The sequence below is a fragment of the Lepisma saccharinum genome, chromosome 6, assembly GCF_977018435.1.
Source record: "Lepisma saccharinum chromosome 6, izLepSacc3.1, whole genome shotgun sequence".
NCBI classification, from domain to species: domain Eukaryota; kingdom Metazoa; phylum Arthropoda; class Insecta; order Zygentoma; family Lepismatidae; genus Lepisma; species Lepisma saccharinum.
In genome coordinates, this window is record NC_139234.1 from 29,845,355 (window position 1) to 29,863,553 (window position 18,199).

Below are 18,199 nucleotides of genomic sequence, written 5' to 3' on the forward strand. Positions count from 1 at the left end.
TTCATTGTTAATTTAACTTTATTAGAGTACTATTTTTTTTACATTATTCTAGTTTCCTTTATGGAGCATTATTCAATATATGATTAAGAGACAAAAGACCACATAGTATTAAATGTAAAGTAATTTTAAAAAAATGGTCTCTTGTAAATTCCTACTTTTAATGCAATAATGCCTCAATTAGTACAACATATTCACAACTTTCTCATTGAGGAAACAAGATTCTTTTACACCAAATTTGACTCAATCCTACAGTAATATTGCAAAACCATGCAAAGACTTACACTTCAGTAAAACTGTACAATTTTGTTGCACTTGTTAAAAATACATTGACATCCTTTCTATAAAATATCACAAGTTCAACCTCAGACAATTTGTACGTACTCGTTTTGCAAATTGCATACAAAATGACAAAATTTGAATTTTAAATCTGGCATGTTTCTAATTTGGAAGAATAAAAGCTATCTAAACAGATCTAGCAAGAACAGGATACCTTCATATGTGCATGCTACAAGAAAATTGGTGAAGTAAAAGATAAAGAAGTATTTTAAAGCTTTACTTTTGTTGTAGCTCACAAAAGTGTTTCATTATTAAATAAATGCAGAAATACAAAAGGCTGAAATATTATCTAAAAAGACCTCAGATTTATGCAACACTTGTAGAATGTACAAAAATACACTTAAAAAAACATAGAAAAGTTTCCAAATCGGCTCTTTTTTACAATATCCCAATAGGTGCCTTGGATTAAAGTAATCCCTTGCATTGTTGCATTCTAAATTACAATAGAAAGAAAATTTGTAATCCAGAATCTACCTTTAAAAATCTCAGCATTGGGTTTATTCCTTAAATATTCACTTTAAAAATATAACCTTAGAAAGGCCAAATTGTCCATACCACAGAACCAGCCTTTTTTTTTCAACACACATGTACATTCACACACACACCAATAACAGTTGAAGTCTTGTCCTTTGGCAATATCTTCTAGCTAAGCCTAAATATCCAGATAAGCATGGGGTGACATTTGTCAACACAGAGGCAGAGCTGTTTCTTCGAGCAAAAGTTCCATCAACATGGCCGTGGATAGCGTGGGGTGAAGTGAGCTACATTGTTCCACCTGATGGAAAAAATGAGGAAAATTTTATCTACATTATAATTTTTGAAAGCATCTAGAGTAGATTACTCTGTAGACAGTGAATATGAAGCTAATGACAGCATATGGTATCACTAAAACTGCCACAGGAAAAGCTCTGTTCAAAGTTTCAAGTGACTAAATTATCCAAACTTGCATTATTAAACTTTTGCCTACTAAGCTTTCCATTTGAGAACTATTTAAATTTGCACAAACAGAATTTCTCTTCTTACAAATATAATCCTATGCATCTTTTGTAAAATAATTACTTTCTTCATTGTTGATAGCGCTGACTAATCATTCACAGAAGACTAAGTCTATATATATTCTAATTATTATGCAATTAAATATAAATTGACATAATTAATCCCCTAAAACCAACGAAAAAACCAAATAATTCAAAGAAACCTCCTTATTCTTGCATGATAAACTTAATACTGTATATAAACAGCCTTCTGTGAACAGACAGAATTCACTAAAATCAATAGGCAAATAAAGTTTCTTTTGCAAATGACAAATATTTGCATAAGAAGAGAATAAGTTGTAATTTTAAAATAAAAGTATACTATTGTGTTGATCTAGGTCTAGATTTATCTACTCAAATATCTGATTTCTCTGCACAGAATGCCACGTTGAAACTTAATTAAATTCATTATTACTTTAACATCTTGCACGCACTGCAACAAACATGTCTGTGCATTCCTGAATAGATCCAGAGGTCCTAGAATCAGAAGTATACAAGCGTCCCCTAACCAACTCACTGGCACATAGAGATAACTGTATTAACACAGTTCTGCTAGTCAATGCTGGTGGCACCCTGAAGGTTCACATGAACTGTAAATGTATTTTCCCTACATTTCCCAGAATAACCACATTTTTTCCATAGTACTAAATACACAGTACATTGCTACTTTAAATAAACTTTACCGTGACCTCCCCTCCCTTATTACTATTATGATAGAATGCATGATTTGGTACTTGTTAAAGGCCAACATAGGGCTAGGCATATTCATGAAGAGTCAACTTCAGTGCAATATTCCATCATTTTGTTATTTTTATGAATAAAAACAATTCATGTCATGGTTTTGGAAAATAGTTTCCCTCCCTCCAGTGATTAGTCCAAACTAACTCTTCCTTGACTTGCATTGTAATCCACCTTGAAAAGACAACTTGCAATCAGTTTGCACCAGATGTGTTTAGCGGATGATGCTCAATCTGCCCAGGAAAAGAGAACTTGTCAATCTATTTGCACTCAGTGCTACATGCAATTCAGTGCTGGTAGCCAAGGGTACAAAAAAGTCTTGGAAAATGCAATGAAACAGTATCCACCAGTTTACTTGGCCTATATGACTATCTGTAGGGGCATGCATATTTCGTTTTTGACGAAAAAACGAAATTTGAAAAAACACATTGTAGTGTTAATTTTTAATGTTTTTGCAAGGTGTGAGATGCATTTTGTGACCATGTTTTGTCACGAAATAATGCGAAATGAACTGCAAAAAGCGAAATTAACTCTTAAACACGAAATTTAGGGTTTATTCACCGACGCAGCACCTTCTGAGGTCTGAATTATCCTGAGAGTTATGCAATTCCCGGAAAATTGATTAATTCTACTGTTAATATTGGAGAAACAAAAATTGACTCCTTTACACAGAAATAGACTTAATACTCGGATAACTACATAAATGAGTTATTAGAAGTGAAATGTTAATTCTGTGGAATAAGTGTAGTTTTTAAATCAAATTTAGGATTATATTCACAATTTTAAAACCAAAATGTATTTTTATATACCACTTTTCATCCAATTTTTCACCGCTATAACACCGATATTTTATGTTATTTACCGCTTTTGAACCCGAAATTGACTCAGTTTTTATACTGAAATTTTGCTTTTTTATTTACCAAAAATATGTGCCTCTAACTATCTGTAACAGTATTTCTTATGAAGTGACACATGGATGCAATGTTCTGAATGCAACGTGCATGTCCCCCACCCTTAATGGTTGGATATTTAAGAAGTCACTTTTATGAATTGTTTTACTTCAGAACTCAACACTTTTCTGATCAGTGTGGGAAAATTTGACCATGACACTGAATGTACCATAATATATTGAATAGTAAACAATGCAGCTCTAAAAAAATGTATGTCACATGCAACTAATTCCAATACCTCTCAAAATACATACCTAGAGGATTTGTATTTATCCCTAATAGCTTGTTGAGGATACGTCGAAGCATTGGAAAAAGTTTCATACAACTGAGATAGGCAGTCCTTCAGTTCTTCCAAAACATAATTTGTATACTTTTCCAGAACCTCACACCAAGGCTCAAGCCCCACTGTGTGCCTTGCCAGAGCCACAGCAGCCCCTGCAATCTGCGATGGCAAGAACTGGAGATAGTGTTCCCCATCCAGCAAGGTCAGTTCACTGAGGTACTGTCAAAGAAAAATTTCAAGTCAAACACTATACATGCACACTTTAGAATCCAAACGCAACACAAGAATTCATACTGATCATATATGAGAATACAAACCACGACCGAGTGCCTGGCTTTAAACACAGAAAATCTATGACTAAAATTAATATTCGGTGGTGTGCTGCAATTACAAGGAAATGTCCAGAAACATTAACCCATTTGGATAACAATGGACTACATAGACACCCATGGCACAGAGGCACTAATAGTACCAGGAGACAAGTTTGTTTTTGGTAACACACTTTTGCTGCTAGTCTGTTGGCAGAAGGATACACAGGTGTTATCCAAGCCTCCTCTGGTATAGGTAAGTTGCAAGAGCTTTCATGCAAGTTGTGTACGTACAAGGTTCGCCCATAAAGAAACCAAACTGCCAAAAAAAAGTACTGTACTCTGGCAACACTGCAGAACTCTACAGACTACTACTGTGGCAAGTGGCCCGGCATCAGTGCTTGTCTTTCCCAGTGAACGGGGTCCACAACAGTCGCTAGAGTCTATTAAAATTAGTTTTCATATTGTGTACTAACCTTGACTACAGAAGGTGTTGAAAATGATATCACTCTGCTGCAACACGTTCCTGGCATCTCCGAAGGAAATTTGCATTTACACGTGCAAGTTCGTCTACTGTAATTCTTCCGATTTCTCGTACAATACTTTAACTCGCTGATGGTGTGTGGATTGTCTTTGTATACTTTAATTTTTGGATTTCCCCATTTTCTTTCCACTTTTATTCAGAACTGACCCTGTTACTCTAACCTGTTTTACAAGGTTTAATATAGTGCTCCTATGTTGAACGGGAACACCAGGAAATTTAGTTGCAAAATGTCTCACTCCTCCACAATTCCTCCTTCCGAAGTAACACTCTACAAGATAAATCCTTTGTTGTAATGTAAACTTTGTGGTGCCATATTAAGCCACAATCTTCAACACATGGACACGACAACACAACTTCCGAGGGAGGATTATTCTGGCATCCGTCTGCAACATCAACAGAAAGGGAAAGAGTGAAGGCAGGGAGAGTGAAAAAAACACTAGTGTGTGACTGTTTCGGACCTCGTTCACCGGGAAAGACAAGCGCTGACGCCAGGCCGCTTGCCGCCAAGTCTCTTAGCAAATGTCAGAGAATGCTCTGAATATATCTAGACTTCCAGTCAGTGCATGTTTCAATGTGTTACAGGCAGTCTGTATCTGGGCAAGCGTGTGTCAGATAAGTCGTGTGCAGGCGGCATACAAAATACATGCACCAAGATGGAACAATGTTATGGCATAACATTTTGTTACAAATTAGGTAAATCGTGTACCAAAACATTACAGATGATACGGGCAGTGTATGGTGATGCAGCATTATCAAGAACCCAGGTAAATGACTGGTACAATCGTTTCAAAGGTGGATGTGAAAGTGTGTAGGATGAATCAAGATCAGGAAGCCCTTCAAGGTCAATGAATGAGGACAATGTGGAGGAAGTTTGGGCACTGGTGAGAGGGGATAGATGTTGAACCACACAGCAACTGTCAGACATGCTTCATAACAGCAAAGAAAGCTGTAGGTTAAACCAGGAAAGTGTGTGCTCGCTTTGTGCCTCTTATTTTGACAATGAGAAAAAGACAAAAGGAAAGAGTGCTGTGAAGATTTGGTGGCAACTGCGGGCCAGGACAACTTCCTATAATGCATCGTGGCTGGAGATGAAACCTGGTGTTTATAATATGACCCTGAAACAAAAAGACAGTGCGCAGTGGAAAGGACAGTTCTCGCCCGTAAAGAAAAAGTGCTGATGTCGAAATCAAAGAAAGGTGCTGCTGATCGCATTTTTTGATTCCCAAGGACTGATCCATCATGCATTTGTCCCTGAAAACCAAACAATCAGTGGCATTACAAGGAAGTGCTTGGTTGACTCAAACAGGATGAAGCTGGTTAGGAAGGACCTCTGATTCTGGCCAATGGTTTCTGTTACACGATAATGCTCTGCCTCATACCGCATTGTCTGTACAACAATACGTTGCTAAGCATTCAGTGAGTGATCAATCACCCTCCATATTCTCCGGACTTATCGCCTGCTGATTTTTTTCCCAAGCTTAAGATGGCTATGAAAGAAGATTTGACGACGTCGCAGACATTAAATTAAATGTTACGTGTATTTTGTAAACACCTACTGTCAATGACTCAACAGTGTTTCCAAGACCTGTACAAATGCTGGTCAAAGTGTATTGCCTTCTCTGGTGATTATTTTGAAGGTGATGAAGTCATTTAAAGGTAATTATTTGTTTTCTTTCCAAAAAAAAAAGAGTTGAGTATTTTATGGGCAAACCTTTTATTTCTGTCAAGTGGAAACTGGCATTACAATTTTGCACACTAGATAAAACTAACTTTCAAAATTAATTAAATCGTGGAGGTTTCTGGTGAAGTGATGGAGCAGTGAGAAGAGCTCCAGCAAATGGGAACTGCATTTCGAAATGGACTCTTGGGAAAGTGTACGAAGAAAGTATACTAAAACTTGTCTCCTGGTGAGATAAGTGCCTCAATGCCATGGGTACTTATGTAGAAAAGTAGCTCCAAGTACTGTATCTAAAGATATCTATTTGGTGGTTACGCAGAGATAGGTAATTTACTCTAACGAGTTAGAGTTTTATTTATTTTTCAGTGTTTCCCATTCCCCTTGCAAGACAACCTCAAAAAACCAAGCGTGAACCTTAAGCACTTATAAAAAAGCCTGCCTGTGCACCCAAACGAAAATGAAGGCCTTCTGACTCACACAGACAAGACCGGGAACAGTGCCAAAATCCCTGCATGTAGCAAAAGAAGAAGTACCACACCCATGCCTGAACAGCAGAAAGTGAAAGGCCAATCAGCACCACCACAAAGGCAAGATAGTACATGCCTGAATGCCACCAGCCAGGTGGCAAAATTGATTGTGAACAAAAACTACATTGAAAAATGAAATGCAAAGTTGGAGTAAGTTCAAAGTATGTACTTTCAGTGTAAAAAGATTTTGTTCAACTTCCTAAGTTATTTTTATCAACAAATTGTGTGCTACATTGATATTGAGACTGGAGAGAGAAGGAGTGACATCGGACTTATTCAGCAAAGTATAGGCCATTCTGTTGTATGGTCTTAAGCCAACCTTTTGAGAGAGCCACGATCCCACAATTATACCATTCAGCTGGTTGAGGCCAAACGCACTGGCACCCTTGTTTCCACAACATCCATTGTGTCTGTTGTCCTTGCAGAAAATTCACAAGAGAGCGAAACAAATGGTAATCGGATGGCATGAGATCAGGGCTGTACAGAGGAGTTTCAATTAGTGACCCGTAACATTGGGTATTTTTGATCTGCAACCTGGAAGTTGATCTTGCCATGTTTCTCTTGTTCTACGGTGAAGTTGAGCCTGGGGATACTATTTAGTTTTCTCACTAGAAGTTTGAGCTCTTCTGCCTTTTTATATATGATTATTGTGTCGTCCGCATACCTTTCATATCTGATGTATTGCAGCAAAGTGGAAATACAGGTCACAAACGGTACTACTTCTCCCACCTTGAAAACCCAGGTGTATATGACTCAGTGAGTGCAAGGCACATTAGATTGGCAGGTCCATCAGATCTGTTAATGAAATAATCCAACACCTAACAGATGCAAAAAAAAAAAAAAGCCCAACCCACTACTGGTCTTGCTAAACACATCAAATACAATATCCATAGAATACAAAAGGTGCAAGTCAAGCACACTGCCCACCCACACTCACCAAAATCAAGGGAAAACATGCCATAATGCACTTCCCAAATGAGCTAAACATCGATAGCGGCAGTTGGAGAACTACGAACAATAGAAGCATGCCAAGCAACAGTACAAGTTCCAAAGAGGATGGTGGCAGTGGCCACTGAAATTAATAGAACAAAAAAAAAAAACAGTTTCACGGATCAAGTGAGTACTAGTTTCTAGTTCTCCGTATTTATCTACTACTGCATCTTCTCCCAATTATAGTGTGGTTTGCTCAACATGCAAAAGATGGCAGAAGTATGCAGGTGTTCACTTCTGTAGTTCCCTGGATAGTTGATAGATGTATATCACCTACTATAAGAGGAAAAGGGGACGTCTGTCGATAACGTTTATATTTGTTAACTTTAGGTAACATTTGAGATTATTTCTCAGCAATACCATAGTTGTGTTGCGTAAATATAAACAAGGTTTTTACATGACAGAATGTTATTAATTTTACCCTTACAGCAATGGACGTTGTGACAGTTCGTTCATGGAAATAAGGTCATTCAAATTGTACAGGTGTATAGTATCTAAAACATTGCCAGTGTTTATGCTTAAAACCTGAGTTAGATGAATGGTAAATTCTGTTTTCTTTCGAAAAAGAATATTTGATTATCCTAACACACACACACGAAAAATTTGTAACCGGTAGGTATTTACTTCTGTTACATGTGTGTGCTGGTGGAAATTTGATTGTGGAAAGGACGGCACAGACCAATCACATTGAGAAGCTGAAAAAATGGAGAGAGGTTGTTGGTGATTATCTAAACCGGAACATAGAGTTTGTGTTTCTTTGCACGTTTTTGGATGAGAAATCAGGGTGAAAGTTAATCCCCATGATCCAGAAAACCTATTGTGCATCTTAGACATTCCAATCCAGTTATGGGTTATTTGTGGACAACCGCATACTGAGGAAAAAAGACACTAAAGTAGCACATTTGCTCTGGCCACAACCAAGAGGTAAGGAATTTTCATTCCAATAAGAAGTGCAGACATAAAAATTTGCATTTGACAGAGCTACCACAGACATTCGCAGTAATAGGACGTAACTCTTAAACATCCTACACTAACTCACTCATTCATTCTCTAGCCTTCTTGATCCCGAAGGTTCATGACTGCAACAACACAGGTCTTCCATCTGTCCCTATCCTGAGCAAGATCTATATACTCTTTTCCATTCCTATCAATTGCTTTTAGGTCCATCTCAACATTATCCCTCCATCTTCGTATTGGTCTTCCTACTGGTATACACTATAGAATAAATTGCTAAACGCAACTCTTTAAATATAGAGTTCAGTGAAATGAATTTCTGTGCATAGAAAATAAATGAGTTATACTGTACTTGGCTCAGGCAGCCAAATTGAAAAAAAAAAAAAACACTTTCCCATAACCAAGACTTTCATTGTGGGAAACAAAAATTATTTTCAATACGACAAAAGTACTACAGTTAGTGCTAATAAAAATCTAATTTCAACTGTGTGAACAACTGTTCTATCAGGTGACATCCGTGACTGAATCATTGTGTAGCTCAAATTTATGAAACCAGACACATGCGTCACCAGGTTAATATCTCTACCAATGTATGAACAAGGTATTTTTGAAGAAAAATAGAATATATTAGAGATAATTCTCAGTAATAACTGATAAGTCACATCACGCAATGGTAATTGTTGTCGTTTTAATACCGTATTTATGCATGTATAATGTGCACCCAAATTTTTGATGGGGAAAATTCACAAACAATTATATATCTCAATGTGCAGTACAATCCAGTTTCAAGAAATTGCTTTGTTAGTTGTAGGTCATAATGCTGTTGCTATGCCGATCAAGAGTGAATGACGACATGAGTCACCTGTTGCTATGTGGACCAAGAGAAGAATATCCTCTTGGATAAACAATAAGTCTCCAACTCGCCACCTCCCCCTCTCGCTTCACTGTTTAGCATCCCAAAGCTTTTACTTCTGTAACCACCTTGTTTATTCTGTAATAGAAAGCAAGATCAAAATTACCTTATGGATTTGTTATTTTCTATTATTTCTTGCCCAACAAATACTGCTGATACACATGTTATGTGACGGGAGGTGCATGCTCAAATTCTGCCAGAACAGTACTTCTCTTCTTGGTGTGTCAGAACATTACGAAGTGAAAAATCGTAGGAATGACCATTATACGTGGTTTTGCTCATTCCTTTACGTAACATTTATAGGAGGCACATTGAGGACCCTCAACCTAGCAGTTAGCAGCACAAGATTTCTTCCATTAAGGCATTTACACACTCCATATAATATTTGGCCAGTAATACATTAATTATTTTTTTCTTTATTTTTCTTTCATCCAAAGTACCACAAAAACCTGAACGTTTTTTTATTTTGTGATGAGCTTATTTTAACAGCATTTCACATTAGTGTTGCTATCTTGAATGAAATACTGTTGCCATATTCAGAAACTGCAGGATTTAAGCTTTATAATGATATATAACATGATAAGGTTCCATAAACATGAATGCAAGTGTCACAATATCGTAGAATGACAGTTCCACGTTGGCTGTCCGAATTATTCAGTTTTTTGGGGGCAAAATTTGAAAAAAGTGTGCATTATACACAAGTAAATACGGTAATTAGAAACGTGTACTCCGTATGAAAATATTTTGCACCAGCTGGTTCAACGGTTCCGTGTAGAGTTTTGAACTGACATCAAGTCAATTCTTTGACTATCGTTCATGAACTTTGAATTACCACTAGGTATTTACGTGTATTGGTGTATCGGCAATACATACACTCATAGTAAAAAAAAATACCTCACGTGACATAAGTATAAAACTTGAAGGATCGAGCACCCACATGAATGGCAGACCGTTCATGTTATTGATTCGTGCAAACATGGCTGCATGTAACTAAACTGATAAGGCCAACCATCCCTTCAGAGACCAACAAAACTAAATGTATAATGTGGGAAAATTTAAAATCTCAGAACAAAATCTGAGTTCACTGTATAAGTTTGATAATGCCACTATGCAAAACTTACCATTGCCAAGTATGTAGTAGTTTCATCAACTTTTGAATATGTACAGAATTTAGTGACAAAACACAGTGGAGTGGGACCAGATAGACCAAATGACAGCACTCTGAGAATGAGATGTTCCATCCTAAGAACTTGCTTCTTGGTGTATGTGTCATCTGTTATGTATACAAACTCACTGACATCGGGTGGATATATTTCTTCATATTTCCTGAAAAGTAATCAATGGTTAAGCATAGAGATAAAAGTAAATATACCTTGTTTTCAACAAATACAAATAGCATTTATACTGTATAAAATAGTCAAAGAAAAAAGTCCCCGCAAAGGAGTTTTGTTCGTACAGAAGTGTCACATTGCTACAGGGAGAACTATGGATGCTTCAGGTGTAAAAATTATGGAGCAAACTCAAATACGCTAAGGGAGGCTGCTTTACGATCTCTAAACCAGTAAAATCTTCCAATTGACAAGAAGTCACCGTGCAATGAGAATACTGTTCACCAGGAACCATATTAAGAGACTAGGACTGGGCCGATAACGATATAGTCATCGTTTAGTATCTGTTGATTTTCTTTTACAGACACCAACTATTTTCAGTGGCTAGAAGAGCAGGCAAGGGCAACAGCTAGTCTCAACATTTGAAAAGTTAGTTCACCCTTCCTTGCCGCAGATTGGGAGACCAGCAAAGGAAGTTCCATAGATAAAACCCCACCCTCCTGGGAAGCAGATGGCAAGATCAAAGGCATGGGTAAGTGAAAACTGAACCCAAACATGACCATGAAGGCATGTAACTGCTTAGCTGTAGGAAATAAGTTTGTGTTTCAAGTCTACATTATGCAGATAAGCTAATTGGGACTGGACCTATATTTTAAAGTGGGACCCGAACTAGTATGTGCTTCCACTGAGTATTGAACCCAGGATGGCATTACCCCAAGACTATTAGAAGTAGAAGGCTGGGGCCATACCTGATCACGTGGTCCTTGACGTCAGGCGTGACGTCAACGGGCGGACAGATCGGTCTGCGCTCCGGTTTCGCAGCCGAATCAAAGCAGTAATTATGAACAAAAAAGAGCCGTAATTATGCCCCAAAGCTAATTGGGAGTGAATACACAGACTTACTTAGGATCCGACAACGTATGTCCTTACAGTTGGATTACACAGCCATTTACGCACACATTTTACAGGTAGTTTATATGTCGTCACATTTCTCTGGGAAACATTAGGTTTCATGTAAAATTGGTGTTAATACACCTAGTAATGAGTTTTGTTAGGGCAGAAAGAAAAATATATGTTGAATGCGTAAAATAAAAATAATAAATGATTTGGACTTACCTATTGTTATACTTATGAAGTCATCTGTTTTAGAGGTGAGGGAGGAGCTGTTTCACTTCAACTTCTTCAATTTGTTGACTTTGCTTCTGCTATTGATATTCACTTCTTCGTTAACTTTCCTCATTCGAATTACAATTCTGAGTCTTTTACGAAACTTTGAACAACACTTGGAGGAATGTGTGGAAGTTCTGTGTGTATTATATCACAAACACGTTTAACAACTTTCGACCTTAAACGAAAATTTTTAAGGCCATGGAATTGAAGAAAGTGGAGGTTCATTTTCTTTATGTCGGTAAAAAATGAATCAGTGGGATGTGAAAGTCCTCCTCTAGATAAGAAAGACAGCCAGTTATGTGTCTCCTCAGACGAACTCTCTGCTTCTGCGTTCGCTGTTAATTCTGGGTGATTTCTATGCCCTTTGAACGCTATATACCCTGCTATGTAACGCAAACCTTCCTCTGGCATGTTTAGTTTGTCAAACGCTTATCATTGACCCCTTCAACGTCTGCAGATTGAGTGATTATTTGAAATTCTTCAGAATCTTCCTGGATTAATTCACACTCGTCCACATTGCTCAGGCTCTGTGTATTTTGAAGTAACTCACTGGAAAGCTCAGATGAAAGGAAGATGTCATCTGCAACTGAAACATTGGCATCTCGGTTTGCCTGAACACTGGCACTTAGCAGCAATTTTCTCATTCTGTATTTTACATCGAGCACAGTTGGATGGTCATACTGCCTGCCTATGGAACGTATGTGGGAAAACAAATTTTCCAAACAGTCTTGATTAAGTCTGCTTGTCAGTATGTATCGCACACCGTACACATCTTTTACATGGCCAAATAAGCCGAATATGACGTTACTGATATTAGTATACCTTCCTGAAATGAGAGCAGATTGTTTGCATTAATTTTTCTCATTCCCAATACGAGTAGCAGCATCTGTTGGAGAACCTGTGTCTGTTCACTTAAAACGATTTCCGAAACCGCTTCACAGTGGCTTTTTTAAATCAAAGGGGAGACGAGAATTCAAGACATCGAAAAATTTGTCTACAGCCAGGAGAAAATTTGCTACATTATTTTCTTGTGGAAATACAAAATGCACAGCTTTCGATACACTTTCAGAAAAAAGTTCAGTGGCGTATCTCACGCGTTGTTTGTTTGTTCCGCTTACATTTAAGTGGCTTTCACGCAACTTATGGCACATGCGAATTTCATCTGAATCAATCTCTACAAGATTTACCAATGCCTGTTTTGTCACCGTGCACCCCGTTCCCAACACAAACCCCTTCGACAAAAAATGGTTCCTTAACAACTTTACCATATGAGGAATGTCTGCGAAGAAGTAAATATTTCTGCTCTTGTCACACGGGTGGTCACAACAACTATTGTTAATAGTTATGCCAAATTCGTTCCACAATATTTACACCAGAAAGATCACATACTGAGGCAACCACAATTAAACCAGCTCTTTCCAACTGCTGCACAAGATTAACAAATAAAGATTTGGTGAGCCGAACATCAAAATTATAATAAATAGGCTGCTTCCAGTTTCCCACAAGTCCTCTTGCCATCACAACTAACACCTGATCACACGGGCCATAAATGTTATCAGTTTGTTTATCGTAGCACGCCTTACGTAAAACTTTCATTTCATCGAACACAAGTACACAGAGCCTCTCCGTGACATTCATTGACCCCACTTTCGCTTTTAATATTCGGAGGACTTGCGTCAAAAGTCCTGGGTTGCACTTGATCGAAACCACCGACGAAGAGTGCTTACACTGGGGAGCGGGTGATGTAGTTTCTCTCTAAGGAAAAGGTACGTTTTTTTTACTTAAACTCCAGAGCGACAAAGCAATTGTCATGTCTTCTGGATTCCAGTGTGTTTTCGATTTGCAGTTGAGCAAACAGTCGATTTGGCCTGGTGAGAAACATTTCTGTAGGATTCCTCGAACTTGATTGAAGATGATTTTTCGTTGTTTAATGGGATTAAGTGTTTTCCGCAAAGTCGAAAGTTGTGCTGTAAGTGTTATGTTTCGTAACTTTTCCTCTTTCAGTTTCTCCTCCAAGTGTTGTACGCGCGCGCTCTTAATTGTTCATTCTCCTCCTGTACAAAATTGATGGGGGCATCATTGTGACAGGTCTCCTCTGTCCGTCGCTTCTTCTTGGAATTCACATCGTCCACCAACTGCTTCACACGCTTCCTTGTCTCCCTGGCCTCCTGTCGATCATTCCGGGCAGACTTCCTGGGGGAGCTAACACGAGGTAAATTACGTGAAGGTAAAACACCCGTTTTTAGTACTTTTCTAAGAGGAAGTCCCATCAATTCATTTTGCAGATCTCTTTCAAAATCTTCACAAAAATGTTCTGAACAAACCCTACTGTTTTCAGGTTTGAACCGGTCTTTTCGTTTACATCGCGCAACCCACGAAGCACGAACAACAGTATCTTTTGGGAATTTGTGAAAACTAATATTCTTACTGTTTCTCCCATTATTTTTGCACGTCGCGACACCGCACTCGGAAGGCATTATAAATGCAACATAAACTGCAACACTTCACATCCACACAAGTAAGAATTACGAGGAAAAATGGCCTTTTAAAGCACAAAGAACAAAACAGATCAGCCTTTCAAAACAGTAAACACGTTTCTTTCGGAATGGGGTAAAAGCTCAGCTGGATTTTGTCCTCCCGTGACGTCACACCCTGGCTGGTCGCGGAAATGGACATGTCTGACCCCAGCCTCTTCCTCTAGTAGTCTTGGCATTACCCACTACACCATCGGGAGGCCCCTCTAAAGATTTATGTACACCACTACTTACAAAATTTACATAAAATATTGTTAACAGGAACTTTACTTTTCATCAAATGCACACATTATCATTCTTTGTTATTTAATAAATATTCAATTTTGTACTTTGACATTAATTTCCTTGATTGAAGCTTGAATACAAAAACTAACCTAGTCATCATCCAAATTGGGAGCATAACTGCGAGACTATCTACGGATGAGATGCTAGTGACAATTTCATTCAACTGAGGGAGCTTAGGAAAAATTCAATGTTCATGCATGATGGCAATATCATGCAGCCAATGTTTACCGATTTGTCCAGGAGCAATTGACAAAGGATGGAAGAGTAAACTTTAATCCCATTGAAAAAGTATGGGATCAACTGGAATGGCACATTGTAGACCAACATTTCCATCTGTAGCAAACACTTTCAATCATAAATTGCATAAAATGAATTGCTATTTCATTTTAATTCTGTACATAAATTAAACACAGCCGATACAGCAATACTTACGATGCAATAAACATGGCAGCAGTCCCCACAAGCTGCAATTTGCCTCTCACCACAGACATCTGACTTAAAAAACGATCTATGTATGACACAGCCAAGAACAATGTCTCCGCTTGGAGTTTGTATTCTTCAGTAACTTCCACAAGCCAATCAACAAGAATTGATCGCATGGAGAAACTGATGTCTGGTTGCTTTATCATGTATCCTGGTTTTGGTCTGTGCCTTGTCTGAAAAAGAAATTTCAATCTTATTGAAACATTAAAATACTATACAAAACACCATAGTGGGTTGAACAAAATGAACATGGCCAGTGCATCAATTCCTACGACAAACTTATTTTATCACAGATCACAACAAAGCCTGGTCAAAAATATTCCTAGCTAACTGACTGATATACTGACTTAAGTCATAATTAGAGCCTAAATATTGTTTCAAGTGCCTATTTTGTTAATATAACCATGTCTCATGCTTTTCAACAGAAGTGGGTTTCATGGTAACATGACTATACACTTATAATTGCCTATTTCAACTCTTCCAGCTTGTAATTGCATAAAATGTTTCAAATGAGTGACAAAAGTATGTTTAAACTGAAAGTGTGCTCTTATGCCTCTTCCCTTTCGGTTTCCCTCAACATGTGGATGCAGGGAACACCGGAAGGTCCTCTTCCCTTCTTTAGATGAGAAATTTAATAGGTAGCAATTAGAAAAGTTTATCTGTGCACCTCAAGAAGAAGCCTGTCGGCCAATGCTTGCTTTAGATGCTCCTGTGACAGTGATTAACCATCATCTACCCTACTACCATTTACTATTCTCCAAGCCAAAGACAGAAAGGAGACTAAGTATGCGAGTGCTATTTTGAACTCCGTGCCAAAGGAAGAATAAAAGCATGCCTTCCAGCAGTTGTACGAGATGTCTCAAATGTGTAGATGAAGGGATGGGATGAATGTTAAATAAAATTACATTCATCTGGAGAAATATTATTAGCAAATGAACTTTTAGATGTTCAGTATAAAAATAAAACTTTTTACATGTAATTACCTAATTACATACTGTTTAGTTTTTCCGTAGTTTTGTATGCTTTATTGCCGGCAATGATGGGTGAAGTAGTTCCTGGTTATTTGCAGCACTGGATGATATTCAGCACAATCTAGACAGAATTTATTATTTGTTCATGTCGTGAATTTTTTGGGGTGTATCAAAGGCAATCTTTGCTTTCTTCTGCTTGCATAAAATCTGTTTTAGGTTTCAAATAATGACATTAGTGGTCCAGATTAAAGACACGCACACACACATATGCACATGTAAATATGTAGAGTACGAGACAGTTCAAATGCGGGAACTTTTCTAACGTTGGAAGCGGCCTCGGCTCCTACCCAGCGTCGAACAACATTGGTACCCGGGGGAAACCCTGGGGGGTAAAGGTGGTCAGGGGCATGGTGCTGATCACATCACGCCCACTCACGACCGGATCAAGAAAGTGTGGGGCGTCCCCTACAACCCCTATACGCCTACATGGCATGGTGCTAAGCACAGGGGAACACTACCTTTACTTTTTACATTTTTTACGAGACAGTGAACACCAAACAAAAATAAGTAGATATTTCACAGCCTGGCCGCATGTTCACAGTAGAAGCACAGAATAATGAAGATGGCATCGATACAACAGTGTAGCCAGAAAGGTCATAGATGAAGGGTGTTATGAGATGCCTACCACTGCTGTCACCCTTTATGCAAAGGGCATCTGCCAATCCAACTTCACATTAACCTTCATCTGCCAAATCTGTGGTAACTTCGACTCGCACCTCACTGTCGCCACCCACAACAGCTTTTACCATGGGGCTATTATCCCCTTATTACTCCCAGGCACAGACACTTCCTCCCGCAGACGAAAAAGTGCCTACATATCTGGTATGCATGCCACTATACCCTCCGGACAAACTAGTCACCCAATAACCCTCCTCTACCCCTTTTTAGCCATCCCGAACTCCACCCACCAACAACTATGCAGTAAACACTGGTAAAAGTAGTTTCTTGTCAACACCTGTTATCTATGACTCTGGCTACACAATCTTCATTATTGTGTGCTTCTATTGAACATATAGCGAACAATGAGCGAGGCGCAAAATAGCACCTTCTTATTTTCATCCCGCCAGGGACTACTTTGGGAGGCCCTGGACTAAGAGCATTAAAACAAAAATGTGCTTCTACTGGTAGTCCTCACATTCAAAGTTGCTAAAATAATTATATAATATGTGAGGCAAGACAGTAAGCACTTACCACAAATAAGTTAATCCAATTATAATTATATACATAGCAATAAACATTGTTAACAATAAAAGTTTATTATTTCATTTTCCAACATGAAAATTGGGTAACGATAGTTAAAAAATTGCATTTTTAATGAAAGGGTTTTGTCTAAGGCTTGATTTTTTTTCATGTGTATACCTACCTGCAGGGGGTGTGTAAATAAAATATCAGTGCTTAGAAATGCAACCCTTTTTTACAGCATGGGCTCAAACATGGCCGTTCATTGAATTTTGAGTTTTTGGGGTTAAATATCTCAGATGGGTCCCCTATAAAAATTCTGAATTTGGCACATAGGAAGCCTTCCATGAACCTAACTCACAGTAAAAATCTCAACTTTTAGATTCAACTAATTTTGGTCAATATGAGTTAACATATGTCACCTAATTTCTGACGTTGCAAGGTTAGGTTAAACTACATTCCATACTGAGAATGATGATTTTTTTTCTTTTTCTATATTTTCTCAGAAAATTTAGTAACAAGGTTTTAATACTTTACTTACCATAAATTGAAATTACAAGGTATGACAATTTAAAATCTGCGAAATTTCATTGCAAAAGGTTTGATTTATAAGGTACCCACGACCAGTTGGTATTGTCAGCTCCAGTTTCCTATTCATTCTCTTTGTTAAATCAGGCAGGATTATTTGTTCTTTCACTAAGTTCCTAAGTAAATTATCAGAAACCTTCAGTTCATCACATTTTTTCTTGACCAAATGGTAGCAATCAAACTGATGATTCTTACCTTTTCAACATTAGTTTTTTGCTCATTTACATTATTTTTCTTCTTATCATTTCAATTATATGATTGTACTGGCCACTCAAAGGATTGTCACACTTGCTTTCCTTTTCTTCAGTTTTAATACTTAGTGAAAAGCATACCACTTTCCTTTGCA

General features: G+C 37.9%; 1 protein-coding gene across 1 annotated transcript in view; it reads right to left on the reverse strand.

Moving 5' to 3' along the window:
• The window catches only part of LOC145988653 (G2/mitotic-specific cyclin-A-like), a 29,514-nt gene continuing 11,315 nt past the window's right edge, over window positions 1-18,199 (reverse strand). The window contains exons 3-6 of the mRNA XM_083123707.1: window positions 15,005-15,228; window positions 10,377-10,581; window positions 3,313-3,560; window positions 1-1,111 (exon numbers count right to left, since the gene is read on the reverse strand). Coding sequence (XP_082979833.1) covers window positions 1,063-1,111; window positions 3,313-3,560; window positions 10,377-10,581; window positions 15,005-15,228 — 726 coding nt within the window. The 3' untranslated portion in view covers window positions 1-1,062. The remainder of the gene's footprint in view (window positions 1,112-3,312; window positions 3,561-10,376; window positions 10,582-15,004; window positions 15,229-18,199) is intronic.